Source organism: Procambarus clarkii, chromosome 16 (genome assembly GCF_040958095.1).
Source record: "Procambarus clarkii isolate CNS0578487 chromosome 16, FALCON_Pclarkii_2.0, whole genome shotgun sequence".
Taxonomy (NCBI): Eukaryota; Metazoa; Arthropoda; class Malacostraca; order Decapoda; family Cambaridae; genus Procambarus; species Procambarus clarkii.
The window spans coordinates 21,630,494-21,648,584 of record NC_091165.1 but is presented as its reverse complement, the minus strand read 5'-3'; the positions used below and the strand labels follow the sequence as shown (position 1 = coordinate 21,648,584).

Here is an 18,091-nt window from a genome sequence, read left to right as displayed (position 1 = left end):
ACATTAAAGGATGGAAGCTTTTTCTTTTCGGGGATGAGTTGAAAGATATGTTGAATGTGTATTTTCAAAATCAGTCTTCTTATTTTTTTGTATTTCTTTGAAATTCGCACTTTTTTAAATCCCTCTGTTTTTCTAGATTTTCATCTATGTCTTTCAATGCATTATTTACAAAATTCAACTTGTTAATAACATTTTCGAACATATATATAATACAACAGTCCGAGTGTTGTAATACAACGCGCGGATACAATACAATACGTCGATGCTAGATCGCCAAACATATTATGTTATTAAGAATAACAGAGGCTTGCCAGGATGACGCTGAATGGGTTTGCTATCTACTAATGAGCGAACCAAGAGACCTTCAGACAAACGTAGCGTACACACCTAATGGTACTTGCTTAATTGTGCTTACCAGAATTCAACTTCGACTCATCAGTCCCGCCCCTAAAACTGCAATCAACCGGTGTATAAATCCCTGAGCCTATTGCACGGGCTCTTTCATCTTTACATTTGAAACTGTGTATGGAGTCTGTTTCCACCATATCACTTCCTATAGTGCATTTCATTTGTTCACTACTATACCACTGAAAAAATATTTCTAAAAGCTCTTTTAGAATCGTTCTAGAACATTTTTTCTCTATCTGATTCTGCAGGTCTTTCTCTATCTGATTCTGCAAATCTTTCTCTATCTGATTCTGCAGATCGTTCTCTATCTGATTCTGCAGATCTTTCTCTATTTGATTCTGCAGATCTTTCTCTATTTGATTCTGCAGATCTTTCTCTGTTTGATTCTGTAGATCTTTCTCTATTTGATTCTGCAGATCTTTCTCTGTTTGATTCTGTAGATCTTTCCCCATCTGATTCTGCAGATCTTTTCCCATCTGATTCTGCAGATCTTTCTCTATTTGATTCTGCAGATCTTTTCCCATCTGATTCTGCAGATCTTTTCCCATCTGATTCTGCAGATCTTTATCTGATTCTTGAGGTATTTCATCTCCCATTGAATACCCTCTTTCCTGCCTCCTGCTCCCTCCACCTAAATTTATTACTTTGCACTTAATTTAAACTCTAGTGGCAACTTGTTGGACCATTTTTTTTTTTTTAGTTTATCCGAGTCATCTTGATTCCATTCTATGTCTTAATCCTTCTCACAACATTTGCATCAACATTGATGAGCATGGTACCATCCAATGTACTGAACATGGCACCATCCATGGTACTGAACATGGCACCATCCATGGTACTGAATATGGCTCAATTCATGGTACTGAATGAATGTACCATTCATCATGGTACATGATGAACCATTGCCCTTTCCAGAAAAATCATTTACATATATCAGAAACATGATATCTGAGTACCGATTACTGTGGGACACTTCAGAGTAACTCTTTTTCTTTTTTGTGTCGCCTAGGTACTCCCTTATATACTTGAGAATATTTCCTGTCACACCTGCCTGCCTGCCCATCTCTTTCTTGTCAAAGTCTTGTCGCCTGGTCATAGAATTGTATTGAACCTGTGGGATTTACTGTCCTTTAATACACTTGGGTGACGTATTACAAATCTGCGTCTCTTGAGATGTATTACTAGCCTTTTTACTAGGACTTCTGTTACTAGTTCATCACACTTCTGGGTGATGAAATCCATCACACATTGTATTTTTGTTAGAAACTCTTTCATGGAGGTGAAGGAATGACCCAATATTCATCTTAAAGTATTAAAAACAAAATTCGGATGTCAACTACATCATTTCTCAAGGTACTTTATACAATATTCGATGGAGAACATTACATTCAGTACGTTGAGAAAGGATATGTAAGTTACTTCCCAAAATTTGGTTTGTAATACATTTATACATATAATAGGTCACTTCAGCATAGTTTTCCCTTTAGCATTCCAGACCTCCGCTTCACTTGATTAGGTTATTCCTACTTCCACTAGACACTCAAATGTCAGTTCACTGGTCATGTATACCCCCGCGGCCTTCCAATTTGCCTTCCGAGTATGTCCGACTCGTTCAGAATATAAGATAAAGTTCAGCTGATGCTTCTTAAGGGTCCACTGATATGTTAGCTTAGAAAAGTTCCTTGTTGTAACACGTCCTGTAGTTAACAGACGATGAGTGACAATAACGTGGCTGAAGATATGTTGACCAAACCACACACCAGAAGGTGGAGAGACGACGACGTTTCGGTCCGTTCTGGACCATTATCAAGTCGAAACGTCGTCGTGTCTTCATCTGGTGTTGTTTGGTCATCACGTCCAATAGTTTAGCTCTCGTGTATTGGTGCCTCCATACAATTCTCTGTATTCTTCTAGTTTATCTTTCCATGGTTGAGTATGCTGCCCAGACATGGAGCCAAGACCTAAAAAAAATGACAACATAAGCAGAAAAGGTCGAAAGACATGTACTAAGGCTCGAAAGTTAGCTACGAGAACTGAGCTATAGAGAGAGAGACTGAGTCAACTGCATCACTGGAAGAAATGAGGAATCAGGCAGACTTGATCATGAAATACTAAATTATACGAGAAATTGACTAAGTACTCAAAACAAAACAAAAAATCCTGAAAGAAGAACAGAACAATCACATATATATGATAAATGGAGTCACATTGGAGCCAGAAGGAACTACTTCGAAGTAAAGAAACAAATTATATGGATTATAGACGGTATAAGCTCTGTCGAGAGCTATTACTCACACACACACTGTTAAATCTTAATATAAGAAAACGAGTGAAAAAAAAGAGTGCATACGCATTTGCCAATTTGCAATAATCCACGTGTGTGTGTGTGTGTGTGTGTGTGTGTGTGTGTGTGTGTGTGTGTGTGTGTGTGTGTGTGTGTGTTTAAGAGCCCCCGAGCAGCCTCTAAACACACTGGCACCCAGCAGGCCAAACAATTTGGCGAGTTTTGAGCTCAATTGGTCCTAGAAACTTGGAAGGAACAATTAACATACACATGCAGTCACAGTGTTCCTACTGATATAGACGCCATTAAGGCGCCCCATTAACATAGAGATGGTTCACCGGCCACTCGCAAGGCCCCAGGGAATTGCCGGCAGTAACAGGCATCCCGTAATGGAATTTCATGGCGGGCATGGGAGCTCCCTTCCTTCTCTTGCTGCCCCATAGTCCTTCCTCTCTCTCTCTCTCTCTCTCTCTTTCTCTCTTTCTCTTTCTCTCTTTCTCTCTTTCTCTCTCTCTTTCTCTCTCTCTTTCTCTCTCTCTCTCTCTCTCTCTCTCTCTCTCTCTCTCTCTCTCTCTCTCTCTCTCTCTCTCTCTCTCATTATACAGCTCTCATTGCCCCTGTCTGGCCCTTATAAACCTCCGCGGATCAGTTCCCCCTCTTCCCTAACACTCCCCCCATTTCCCATTTTCTACTATCACCCTCCCTTCCCTATTCCGACCCCCTAATTCCGCCCCCTCCCCTTATTCCTTTCCCCCCACCTCTCACCCATTCATCGACTGACACAAACAACGTCTCTCAATTACCAGGAGTTCGATAGTGGAGCTGCAGGATGACCATGAATGGTGCCATGTTCAATACCATGGATGGTGACATGTTCAGTACCATGGATGGTGACATGTTCAGTACCATGGATGGTGACATGTTCAGTACCATGGATGGTGACATGTTCAGTACCATGGATGGTGACATGTTCAGTACCATGGATGGTGACATGTTCAGTACCATGGATGGTGCCATGCTCAGTACCATGGATGGTGCCATGCTCAGTACCATGGATGGTGCCATGTTCAGTACCATGGATGGTGACATGTTCAGTACCATGGATGCTGCTATGTTCAGTACCATGGATAGTGAGTGACATGCTCAGTACCATAGATGGTGACAAGCTTATTATCTTGGAAAACAAAAGTAAAATTTTCTCCTCTGTATAATGAGCAAATATTTTTTTGATAGAATTATCGAATTTTATAAGAAAAAAAATTATATAGACTTAAATTTGTTTTTGTCGCTAGCGACGAAAGACCTCTCGTTAGAGATCTAAGGCGCTTATCCTTATTGTTTAGGTAACAGAGGCAACAGAGCTCTTGCAACAGACAACAGTGAAACGGCAAGATTGTTTCTATCATGTTTCCCCTTGAAGCTCTGCCAATTAAAGTGAGTCTTTTTGCCATGTTTGGTCTTGACAATGTTGTTGTGGAGGGTTCACGTGCGTATGGTTCTCTTACTTTCTTAAAATCTTATATATTTTTTCTTCATCCTTTCCAATACTCTTACTTTCACTTTACTTCTTTCTGCCATAATGCAATCTCTCCTTTTTCTCGACTAGTACATTTGTATCAGTCTATCTTGGAATATATTTACAGAGTTTTCTTTAGTTTGACAATGTATCTCGATCAATTGTCTTATCTGAATGCTCCTCGTCCTCTCTCTGTCTCTCTCTCTCTCTCTCTCTCTCTCTCTCTCTCTCTGTCTCTCTCTGTCTCTCTCTGTCTCTCTCTGTCTCTCTCTGTCTCTCTCTGTCTCTCTATGTCTCTCTCTGTCTCTCTCTGTCTCTCTCTGTCTCTCTCTGTCTCTCTCTGTCTCTCTCTGTCTCTCTCTGTCTCTCTCTGTCTCTCTCTCTGTCTCTCTCTCTGTCTCTCTCTCTGTCTCTCTCTCTGTCTCTCTCTCTGTCTCTCTCTCTGTCTCTCTCTCTGTCTCTCTCTCTGTCTCTCTCTCTGTCTCTCTCTCTGTCTCTCTCTCTGTCTCTCTCTCTGTCTCTCTCTCTGTCTCTCTCTCTGTCTCTCTCTCTGTCTCTCTCTCTGTCTCTCTCTCTGTCTCTCTCTCTCTGTCTCTCTCTCTCTGTCTCTCTCTCTCTGTCTCTCTCTCTCTGTCTCTCTCTCTCTGTCTCTCTCTCTCTGTCTCTCTCTCTCTGTCTCTCTCTCTCTGTCTCTCTCTCTCTGTCTCTCTCTCTCTGTCTCTCTCTCTCTGTCTCTCTCTCTCTGTCTCTCTCTCTCTCTCTCTCTCTCTCTCTCTCTCTCTCTCTCTCTCTCTCTCTCTCTCTCTCTCTCTCTCTCCCCCTCCCTCAGGCCGCTGACTCAGTAAAGCATGATTAAAGTCTCACTATTCTCTGTGTCACATAGATCAAGAGAAAAAATCGTACTGTTTTCGTGCATAATAAAACTTATTAATCGCATTAACCCGGTCTTTACCTGCAGCAGTTTAGCCTTTCTGTTGATCTTCCTCAGTTCTGCAATCACAGTCTTGCTCAACACTAGTTTGCAATTTTTTTTGTGAGAGGTTCTTATTTTCGCAATTATGCTTCTCTTTGTCTCATTGCAATTATGTTTTCCGCCGCAATTGTATCTCTCAATATTTTTGTTTATACTTTGTTCTCATATGTTTTTTTCACTATTTTTCTGTTTCGTCCTCTCGCTCATTTGCGTTTGTCCTTCACTCTTCACGTACAGATCTATCGATCTATTAAGCTGAACACGTGCTCAACAGGTGGCGTTTGACTTGTTCATCTCAGAGGAAAAATTTGCATTTTACCTCCTTGTTTAATAGCATATTGATATGTGAACGTAGTTTGTGAGGTATGACTCGCTCAACATTAATGGGTGAAGGCCAAAGGGTCTATCAGGAATATAGTCTATTGGACAGCAAGTGGATGGGTGAGCGATTGGAACATAACCCTGTAGTTACATTAAATACATTTGGGATGTGAGATTGCTTGAACCAAAAAAGTAATATTGAAGATAACTGCATTGTCTTAGTAGTTAACGATTTGTTTTATTAATCACTGGTTGATGCGAGTTATTAGGAAAGCAATGCACGCAATTTTCGGATGGAATCACAAGCAATAAAGAGAGGCTGAAAGGTAGGATGAACAAGATTTAATTTTTTTTGTTTTTAACGATGGATTAAGGTTATTTTACGAACAGCATTTTTGGAGAGATGGAGTGCGCGCGGGATATTTTACAACACTCAGTCTGTAAATGTTCTGTATCGGTGTGACTGTGTAATGATACGGCGAATCATTACAAAGTGGTGGATCACCGCCCGCAACGCCATTCAAGATCTGTATGTAGGCCGAGTTTCTTATGGGCAGAGTTTCTTTCACCCTATGCCCCTGTTACCTAGCAGTAAAATAGGTACCTGGGTGTTAGTCAGCTGTCACGGGCTGCTTCCTGGGGGTGGAGGCCTGGTCGAGGACCGGGCCGCGAGGACACTAAAGCCCCGAAATCATCTCAAGATAACCTCTCAAGGTAGGCCATGTTAGCGCAGTCTTTCCGATGCAAAAAAGGGCATATTGCAACGCACATTCTCCTTTCCTACCTAAATTCCACAATCCCTCCCCTCCCTTCCCTCCCTTCCCTCCCAATCCTTCCCCGCTCACATTTTTTTTTTGCAACGAGCCCAGCGCATCAAAATTTTATCTCAGTGTCACCTTCTGACAGCCATTATCACCAGCCAATTCCAAATATATTCCAGGATATCCCAGAGTATTTCAGAGAATACCATGACATACCGAGGTATCATGTGATTTTCTACTTCACCTTAAGAAACCATGTATAATATTCTACTTCGATTTAAGGCAGTTCATCCGTCCAAACTAAAAATATAAGCTGCTAAACACACCCCTAGCCAGGTCTAAAATATTTATCGCATACTTGAATCGCCTGCAGAATTTGACCTAAATTTAACTTTCCGAAAAGGGGTTCAGTCGCCTTCCCTGGCCACAAGCCTCTGATGCGCAGGGATTAGCTCTAGAGGATGAACAGAGGGGGAGGAGACGACACGGTCAGGGTGACGAGGAAGGGTAAGTTATAGATGGTGGTGGTAGTGGTGGTGGGAATGGTGGTGACGGTGGTTGTGGTGGTGAGGGTGGTGGCGCTAGTGGTGGTGGTGATGGGGCTAGTCAAGCTACTTACCTACCAATATCTACGAGGGAGAAGTCAGATCTAACTCTTGATGCCCAGTTTTGCTAGCCTCGTTGCACGTATTGCATTATGCTGCCATTATCCTGACGATAGAGTTCTTTGTTAGCATCTGGCCTCGAAGCTGTGAATAAAGGAGGCTTAAACAATCATTTTTTTCCTTCTTCAGTGTATCCCACATTGTTGACCACCCCCTACAGGGTATTAGTATTTCCTGACATTTCTTAAGATTTATTTTCGTCTCCAGCTTCAACCTATACAGAAGAAAATCCCAACGTGGTGATTTCTATGAGGAATCCTGGAGCAGGGATTAGAGATGGATATTGCTTCCATCCTCATCCTGTTCCAAGATTCTCTCTTAAACCTAGGTTCTTTTGTCAGCCTTTTGTTACATTTAAAGAGGCAATTCTTCCCCATCCTGTCTCCCCCTCAATATAATGTATGTTATACTCATAATGCATAAGAGAAAGTAAACTTTCTCTTACACACTCAACAAATATAGCAGCTGTCACACGACCAGAAGAAAGTATAACCTTCCTATTACCATAGAGAAAGTATACTGTAATCCTTCCGATGCACCACCCAAGAGACTGTATGCTATAACTTCCCTTAATATACAGACAAAATTATACAATAAGGCCCCGTAACCTTCGGAAGTATACTGTAATCTCTGAAATACCCAGGAGACAATATACAATATTCACAGTAATACCCTTTAGAAAGTATCTTCAATACTGGCGAAAAAACACACTGTAAAAAGGTTACGATATTCAAATATTCACCGTAACACCTTAGAGAAGTATATAAGATAACCTCTGTAACACCTTAGAAAAAGCATATTATAACCATATAACACCTTAGAGTTAAGGTGTTATATGGTGACATGGTTGTAAGGTGACATGGATGTCACCTTACTAGTGACATCCATGAGAAAGTGTACTTCAGTGCCCCGGGACAACCATGATTAAGTAACTATTGCATTACAACCTGCAAGATGCAGCTTTCATTTTCACTGATCCATAAAATAAAATGACAACTTACGGATATCACATGGGCTGCTGGGAGAATGTAGTCATTACGGTCAACACACACTCAAGAAAGGCAAGATCTCCTCTCTTGTCCATGAAAACTTTCATTGTAAGACTTTCCTCCCTGTTAAACTTTCCCTGTTAAACTTTCCCCTCGCTCTCGTTCACCAGATTGAGACTCAGTATTGTATATCATGTTTGTTTTCATACCTGGTAATACTTCGTAACTTCCTACTTCACTGTATTGTTATGCTTCACGTTTTCCAAAAGTTTTAAAGTTTCATTGGTCCTCTGTGTATAGGAAAGGTGCAGGTATGAAATGTATTTGAAGGTGTAGATTTTGAGCGACCATAGGGGCTTTTGGAGTAGAAAGAATGTATGTCTTTAGGTGAGAAATGGAGAGTGAAGATTGTGTGTGTGTATAGGTAGGGAGTGAATGTGGTTAGTATAAGTGGTTAGCAAAGGAAAGGGATGGGAGGGGGGGAGGGGTTTCTTGAAGTTATCTTTAGATGATATCTGGGCTTAGCGTCCCCGCGGCCCGGTTCTTGACCAGGCCTCCTATTTTGTTACAATCCCTCCCCCCCCCCCTAGGAAGCAGCCCGTAGCAGCTGTCCAACTCCCAGGTACCTATTTACTACTAGGTAACAGGGGCATCTGGGTGAAAGAAACATTTTGCCCCTTTGTCTCCGCCTCCACCGGTATTCGAACCCGGAATCTCAGGACTACGAATCCGAAACGCTGTCAACCCAGCTGTCAGGTGCCTCTTTAGAGAGGAGAGGGTTAGATAAGTGAGGGGTTAGAGGGGGGGGGTTAGATAAGTAATGTGGTGATTTGTAGAGATGCATCACCTTTATGCTCTCACTTTAGCAACATCTCTGAATCACTCAATTGCAGATATATTGCAAAATCTTCGCAATGCACTTGGAATGTAGAGGTTCACGTTGCTAGAAGGAATATCTTCGACTGAATTATGACTTTTTTTCAGAATTATGAATTTTTTTCAGAGAAAACAAATTCCTTAATAATGACCATTCATGTCCGAGTGGGAAACTTTCTTATACTGAGAGCTGTGTCCTGGAACCTCTGTTGTGAACCCAATGGTGTCACATAATCGGGGAAAGGAAGCTTGTTCCTTTCCCCGATTATGAAAGAATATTATGATTATTTTTCCCTTTCCTCTCCTGAAGAACTTAATTGTTCCTCAAGAGGTTATAATGTTGTTAGTGTGATATATGTATGAAAAAAAGGTTGTCCGGGTGACAACCTCACACTGAGGTTGTCACCCTGAGGTTGTCACTCTGAGGTTGTCACCCTCGGGCTGTCTGACCGTCAATCCTTTTTAACAATCGTTCTTTGTTCTCGCATTTGGTTCTGCGTTTCTTCTTTGTCTCTAATAGTTTAAATGAAATTACTAGCAGTAACGTCGTTGTTGTTGTTGTTTAAGATTCGCTGCCTAGAACAAAACGTTCTAAGTAGCACGGTCTATGGTAAGCCCGTAGTGGAGTAACAATTTTGTTAGTAGTAGTAGTATTGCTTATAATTTTAGTAGCAGTAGTAGCGTTTGTAGAATAGTATTTGCAGTCGGCGTACTAAATTGTAATATCAGTAGGTAGATGGTAGTAGTGATATCATATATAAGTACCAGTGTATGATAAGAGCAATAGTACCATAAAATGGTGGTAGCGGTTATAGTAATAGTCAGGGGGTTATCTTGAGGTTATCTTGAGATGATTTCGGGGCTTTAGTGTCCCCGCGGCCCGGTGCTCGACCAGGCCTCCACCCCCAGGAAGCAGCCCGTGACAGCTGACTAACACCCAGGTACCTATTTTACTGCTAGGTAACAGGGGCATAGGGTGAAAGAAACTCTGCCCATTGTTTCTCGCCGGCGCCCGGGATCGAACCCGGGACCACAGGATCACAAGTCCAGCGTGCTGTTCGCTCGGCCGACCGGCTCCCTTTGAATAGCAGTAGTACCAGGTGATAGTAGCTCTTGGAGATAGTAGCAGCAAAAATCCATTCAGTATTCCTGCTTCAAATTGTTTTCTTGACTAGGATAGGGAGGAAGGGAGCCTTCTGGGTTTCGATCCTGCTCTCACCTGTTCAAGTAGAATCTGCCACAATTTCGATTAAGATTTTTTTCGGTTTATGAAGTTGATTTAAATATATAGGAGGTTACTTGAGGCAATCTATTCGAACAAAATTAATATTCTGGGAAGGTTAACACCAGTTCAGGAATAAATATTTTAAGTAGATGACATATAAGACAGTTGGCCATTACAGTGATAACAGATCTGTTATGCATGATCTAAATAATTTTTCTTCTTTCTTTCTTCCTTGGTCTTCCTCTTGCCTCTTCCTGTTCATTCGTCCCGCTTCTCAGCATGACAGATTGCGTTGTCCGACGCACTGTCGCCAGGGTTCAGACTCACTCAGAGACGCAGACAATTTTTCAGTGCCAAACAGAATTAATTTTCCTGTGAGGTGACCAAACATTTTCCTGTGGGATGGAGGTGTGTGTGTGTGTGTGTGTGTGTGTGTGTGTGTGTGTGAGAGAGAGAGAGAGAGAGAGAGAGAGAGAGAGAGAGAGAGAGAGAGAGAGAGAGAGAGAGAAAGAGAGAGAGAGAGAGAGAGAGAGAGAGAGAGAGAGAGAGAGAGAGAGAAAGAGAGAGAGAGAAAAGAGAGAGAGAGAGAGAGAGAGAGAAAGAGAGAAAGAGAGAGAGAGAGAAAGAGAGAGAGAGAGAGAGAGAGAGAGAGAGAGAGAGAGAGAGAGAGAGAGAGAGAGAGAGAGAGAGAGAAAGAGAGAGAGAGAAAGAGAGAGAGAGAAAGAGAGAGAGAGAGAGAGAAAGAGAAAGAGAGAGAGAAATATATATATATATATATATATATATATATATATATATATATATATATATATATATATATATATATATAACTCTGTAGGGTAAGGCAGGTCCTAGTCAATAACGGCTTCTCCAATGGTTTCATCGAAGACATCATAAGAAGGAAAGTGAAAAGCCATGCAACCTCTGAAGAGACAACTAACACAACACCTATACCCCCTATTAGACTATTTTACAGGAACTTCTTTTCCACAGCTCATAAAACGGAGGAAAGGGTCCTGAAAGATATTGTTAATAGAAACGTTATCCCTACAGACAAAAATCAGAGGATACAACTGACGATTTACTATAAAACCAGAAAAACGGCCAGCCTACTCATGAGAAACTCTCCAGACACAAAACAGAACGCTTTAAAAGAGACTAATGTCGTCTATGCCTTCAAATGCCCACTTGGGGACTGTAAGCTCCAAAAAACCCAGTATATAGGCAAGACAACAACATCTCTTTCTAGGCGTTTAACGATGCATAAGCAACAGGGCTCCATTAAGGAACATATAATCTCTTCCCACAACCAAACCATCGCCAGAGAAATCCTAGTAAACAACACAGAAATCATCGATAGATACAGCGATAGCAGGCGGCTTGACGTTTGCGAGGCACTACACATCAAGAAGTCAACACCAGCAATCAACAGCCAATTAATGCACAACTATATTCTACCCACCTCAAGACTCCGCTCCAATATAGAAGCATCAAGAAATATGGACCAATAGGCTTTCTACAAACACTTCTATTCAATACCCATTGTTTCGTGTTCTGTCTTGTGTTGATGAAATTAATACCCTATTAATGCCACCTCACCCCATCCAGCTCACTAAAATGTAGATATAAAATCGGAGATGCGTAAGTTCTATTCAGTTGTGTATTTGTAAACAAAAGTCTTTGAAAATGTAATAAGTTTTACGAAACGCGCTCGTGTCGCGTCAGACTAGAAATAAAAAAAATGAATTTTGGAGAATTGATTTTTGATTTACCTCCAACAGTGAAAAGAAATGTACGAAAGATTGAGAAAATTCGTGTTAGAATTATTAATCTTACTTTTTCGGTCATATTTAATAATATATATATATATATATATATATATATATATATATATGTCGTACCTAATAGCCAGAACGCAATTCTCAGCCTACTATTCAAGGCCCGATTTGCCTAATAAGCCAAGTTTTCATGAATTAATGTTTTTTCGTCTACCTAACCTACCTAACCTAACCTAACCTAGCTTTTTTTGGCTACCTAACCTAACCTTACCTATAAATATAGGTTAGGTTAGGTTAGGTAGGGTTGGTTAGGTTCGGTCATATATCTACGTTAATTTTAACTCCAATAAAAAAAAATTGACCTCATACATAGAGAAAAGGGTTGCTTTATCATTTCATAAGACAAAAATTATAGTAAATATATTAATTCAGGAAAACTTGGCTTATTAGGCAAATCGGGCCTTGAATAGTAGGCTGAGAAGTGAGTTCTGGCTACTAGGTACGACATATATATATATATATATATATAAATATATATACAATACGAGGTGCAGTCCATGTATAAGGTACGTCATAAATATAGCATATACCAGAGTTCAGGTCATAACAATCGCCAAACTCATACCCATTCTCCCGTTCAGGAAGACAGACACATATTAGGGAAGGCGAGTAGAGCAATCTTCTGCTTGTCTGAGACGCAGAGACAGAGGCGTGAAATGACCTCGGCGCCACGATAACGTCACTCCTCGGGAGACAGTTTCTCCTGAGCCCTGACGGTTCACTTGATAGTGTAAGCAGGTGCTCATCAGCCTCACTGCCTCGGCAACAGGTGCCATGCAGGAGGGGGGACACCTCTCTCACTCTCTCTCGAGGGTGACAAGAATGCCACAGTCGTTGGCATGGGAGACTGGAGGACGAGGACTGTGAGGGTATTGGGTGTTGAGGGCGACTTGGAATTGGTGTTATTGGATATTGGGCATGAGATAAGTGTGTGTGTTTTTTCTTAAGGTGGTAAGGGTAGTTTTTGTATCTTATTATGAGATGTGGGTTATGAGAGGAATGATAGATGTTAGGAAGTAGGTTATGAGGGGAGTTATATGGAATTTAAAGTGTGGGTTATGAGCTAAATATTGTTTTCAGATGCGAGTTATGAGATAAATGTAGCGTTTTGTGATGTGGGTCGCGAGAGAAATTTGACTATCGATTGCAGTAAGGACCTGAAAAAAATATAATGGAGGGACTATTACGGCCGAGATGCCAAAATCACTGAAATATGAGGAGTGTAGCGTAGATATGGGTTCTTTCTAAGATGTGACAGACACCAAGATGAGGGATGCTGCAGATAATTTGGTCTCATTGACATCTGAGCACATTCAGGACATGAGAGCCATGTGGTGTCAGACTTCGTGAGATGTCAGCTTGGTATAATGTTTCAGAGGGACACATCGGACAGACAATACATAAAATAACAGTTCGTTGTTTTTATACTGAGGTTTTCAATATTATATATATTTATTTTATAGCTTTATAATGCATGGTTACAATATTAATTGCATAAAAGGGGCAAAGTTTATAGAGCTCAAAAAGCTATTGTAATGCTAGGTAAAACCCAAGTAGGCACTATTAAAAGATAGCTAACAGCTCTTGGGTCTCTGTTGTTGCGATGAAGCTAGAACCCACATCTTTGAGAAAACTGGCGGTATTCTTACTCCAGGCACCAACGGTCTCCAAAGACATTGGTACAAAACTGAACTGTTTATTCAGTTCTCTGTACTTACAAATCTTGTACTGAATCCCTGGTCATGGCTGCACCAGCACCTGTATGTCGAGCACTACAGTCAGTGCATTTATTTTTTTATTTATATATACAAGAGTTCTTATATTCTTATACAGCCATTAGAACGAATAACGTCTTGGGCAAGCCCTTAATCCTAATTTTCACACACACACACACACACACACACACACACACACACACACACACACACACACACACACACACACACACACACACACACACACACACACACATTCACACACACATTCACACACACACACACACACACACACACACACACACACACACACACACACACACACACACACACACACACACACACACACACAGAAACAGCCCGTAGCATCTATCTAACTCCCAGGTACCAATTTACTGCTAGGTGAACAAACACATCAGGATGAAAGAAACTCTGTAAATTTCTTTCTGCCGTTGATCGAATCCGGACACTTAGGACTACGAACCCCGAGCGCTGAACACTCAGCCGTCAGGACCCCATATACGCTAAGATTGATACGCACGGTTAGTTCCACACCAACTACCTGCTGTTCTTCCAGGAATACAATGTAATCCCATCATGGTGACACGCAGGATTTATGGAAATGAGGGACATTTGGAAACGAGGCTCTCTGTTGGGCAGCGGGCTGTGGCAAGGCTCTCTAGGATGATGACACTAACTTCCCCTGTGCCTCAAGTGTCAGCCCATTGTGCTTTGACAGTTCAGGTCCTGTTGATAGCAACTGTCAGCCTCCACCACCACCGCAAATACACCTATATTTGGTGTGGCTTGGGTCAGCGAAGGTTGAGTGCAACTCCAGCTATGAGGATTTGCGGAATGAGATGCATGTCTGTTGCCAGACATGCTCTCTTCCTTCTGTATCTCACAGCCCTCCCCCTCCCCACATCCCCCCACAGCACCCCCCCCCCCCCTCCCCACAGAGCTCACACAGACAACTGTCACAACTCCTTCCTACTGCACCTCACATCTTCACCTCAGGCCTTCCCTTCATAATTCTCTGTCACCTCCCATCTGAAAATCTAAAACCGAAATCTTTTGAAAAGATGGTTTCCTTACATGCTTCTGCTGGTGAATCTCCTGTTTTGCATCTCTCTCTCTCTCTCTCTCTCTCTCTCTCTCTCTCTCTCTCTCTCTCTCTCTCTCTCTCTCTCTCTCTCTCTCTCTCTCTCTCTCTCTCTCTCTGGTGTAAATAAGAGACAGGGACTGATGGGAGCGGAGACAGAGGCGGGGCGACACAGGCGGAGGAAGACAAGCACATCCGTCAAGAGTGACAGCTAGAGAACCAAGGCCACCAGACACCCTCCAGTTCACTCGCTTGCACCAACGTGTACTCGTAAACACACACACGCACACACACATATACACACACACGCACACGCACACACACACACACACACACACACACACACACACACACACACACACACACACACACACACATATATACACACACACACACACACACACATCTACTTAAGTTTTATGATAGAGCCATACAGATACTACTGGAAAGACGTAGCTGGGTTGACTGTATCTATCTGGACCTAAGAAGGCTTTTGATAGAGTCCCACACAAGAGGCTGTTCTGGAAGCTGGAACATGCTGAAGGGTGTGACAGGGAGACTTTTGACATGGATGAAAAACTTTCTAACTGACAGACAGATGAGGGCAGTAATCAGAGACAATGTATGTGACTTGAGGAGTGTTATTAGCAGAGTACCACAGGGTTCAGTTCTTGCACCAGTAATGTTCATCATCTACATAAAACCAATTCCTAAACCTAACTCTCAAAAATTCAGACCCATTTCCCTTACATCTTGCATGTGTAAAGTCTTGGAGAGAATTGTTTTCAATCGTGTCATGTTTCAGGTCAAAGAAAAACTGGCCCCAAACCTATATGGGTTCATGCCCAAGTGTAGCACACAAACATGCTTTGCTGACTATTTTGTAAACTCCCAGGATGGGACACAGGCAGCCTTTATTGACCTAAAGTCAGCTTTCGATGTAGCGAATGGAGAAATAATATTAGAACAACTTGCTGAATTTGGAATCAAAGGTAATCTTCTGAGTTGGATAAAGAGCTACCTATCCAACAGGCGTGCTAGTGTCCTATTTAAAGGAGTTAAAAGTACAAGAACAGATGCATTCGAACTAGGCACACCTCAAGGTGGTGTCCTAAGCCCTATGCTCTTCAATATACTTATGCACAAACTTATCCATGACATACCTGTACAACCTACGGAAACTGTTATATGTTATGCTGATGATATTTGTATTATGGCACACAGTAAACCAAGGTTACAAGTGTTACTTGATGCATTCTCCAAGAAAGTAGTAGAATGTGGCCTCATAATCTCTGTTGATAAAACAAGGGTTCTTATTCCCCATTCTCTTCATGCTAACTATACTATAAATGGAGTGCCCGTGGAGACTTGTGAGTCTTATAAATATCTTGGAGTCGAGGTTAATGATACAAATCTCGTCAGCAACCTGCGTAAAAAAACTTGTTGAGCGTCTTAAACCTCTCAGAATTCTTGTTGGCAAAGGATTTGGCATTAACATAAAATATGCTCGTAGTTTTTATATTGCCTTTATACGATCTGTTGTTGATTATTATGCCTTGCATCTTCTTAATTTTTCTCCTAAACAATTACAAGGCCTAGATGTAGTACAGAATGATGCCATGCGCATCATCCTGGGTTGTCCTAGAACTGTCAGAATTGTTAACATGAGAAAGGAACTAAACTTACCTTCCATTTACGAAAGAATAGTTCTACTTAGTACTATGTTTTGCGCCAAAACTTTGAAAAATAATGGTCCCCCCAGCTCTATTCAAATTAAATTGAGATCCATTCTAAACAATTCTGACTGTTCCCTCAATCCGCCGCAAAAAGCTCCCTACAGTGTGTGGCTCAGTTGTTGTGCCTATAATCTTCAGAAACTGAATGTGTCTCTTAACCCTGATAAAACTGTTCACTATATTCCCCCTTGGAAAGATGTGGAGGTCTCTCTGCATTATACTCCCATCAGTGTAAAACAAATGTATAACACTGACATTTTGAGATGTATAACATTAGAAGCTATTGACAGTCATCTTCAAATTCTCAAACCGACTGAATCCTATGCCTTTACTGATGGCTCTGTGCAGTTAGGCACTGGCAGAACAGGTTGTGCATGTGCAGTGTATAAAGGGAATGAAATGATCATGACTAGTACACAGAGATTGAACAACTGGGCAAGCACGACACAGACCGAGCTATTGGGTATTTATCTAGCCACTGAATACCTTAAGCTCAATGGTGGTGGAGTTATTTTCTGTGACTCTAAAAGTGCTCTGCAGTCCTTAAATAACCCATCACAATGTATGTCGGAAGTAGCTTGCAATATTAAATGGAATGGAATTTTTGCCAATGATAATAACTCTTGTATAAAATTTGTGTGGATCCCATCCCATGTTGGAGTTGGAAAACATGACTTTATAGATCAATTGGCCAATGAGGCTTGCAGGAAAGAAAACATTGATTATGACTTTGGACTATCTAATGCAGTTATTAGAAACATACAAATTAAAGAAATTAATTCAGATTTAGAAGAACTAAGAAATGCCCAGAGACCTGAAAGCTGCAGTATTAAAAGTTATGACAAGTTTTGTAATAATAGGTATTTGTATGGTCAGCACCGTAACTGGACCAGGCAATGTGATGTAGTCATTGTGCGAATTCGCCTTGGCTATAGACACATCTGGCAGGTTAGTGAGGCTGAGCCACTACCAGAATATTCAGATTGTAAACTCTGTGATAAACCTTTAATGCATTCACTAGAACACTATATTGATGAATGTGAAACCGTAAAGGACTTTAGACCTCCTGGCCTCTTGTACCACCAACTGTGTAACTATTTTATTGACTCAGGTGTTCTGGACGACATCCTAACAATTTACCCAAAATTTGCTTGTCCATTTTAAAGAATGAAGAACAATTTTTATTTATATTACATCTAAGCTGTATCACTTATGAACCCATCCCTGCCCTTGTGTGGCAGTGCACAATAGAAAGTTGTTTTCACATATCCATACATTAAAACATTGATTGTAATCATGATATATATGTGCTTCCGCCTACAGTTTAGACCTATTGTCTTATGTATGACCCTCTGTCCTGCGTGACAGTGAATACTAGCATTATCCTCACTTTAATAAGACCATCAAAATCCTCAATAAACGATCTACCAGAAGGAATACAGAATTATATGTGCATGTTTTTGGATGATGCTAAGATACTGGGAAAGATAAGAGACGCAGAAGATTGTAATGCCCAGGTTTCGCTTCATGCAGGTCGGCGTTCAGTCCGCATCAACACAAATGCGATCAAACTTTAATGGTCCCCAAGCCAATATGCAACTGGGGACCATTCAAGCCTGTTTGCATTTGTGTTGCTCACGTGGCCCCACAAAGTGAGGTGATTCGAAGAAATATCAATGCCC

At 41.4% G+C, this 18,091-nt stretch overlaps 1 protein-coding gene across 1 annotated transcript; it reads right to left on the bottom strand.

Annotated features, from left to right (window-relative positions):
- Positions 1 to 401: 401 nt before the first annotated feature.
- On the bottom strand, positions 402 to 1,004 carry LOC138365281 (probable inactive protein kinase DDB_G0270444). The gene has a single exon (XM_069325561.1). The coding sequence runs from the start codon at positions 1,002 to 1,004 to the stop codon at positions 402 to 404; it is 603 nt and encodes a 200-aa protein (XP_069181662.1).
- Between the last annotated feature and the right edge of the window lie 17,087 nt (positions 1,005 to 18,091).

What these genes read in the sequence shown, in the direction of transcription:
- LOC138365281 (XM_069325561.1), bottom strand. Translation starts at nt 1,004, where the DNA reads ATGGGAGATGAAATACCTCAAGAATCAGATAAAGATCTGCAGAATCAG.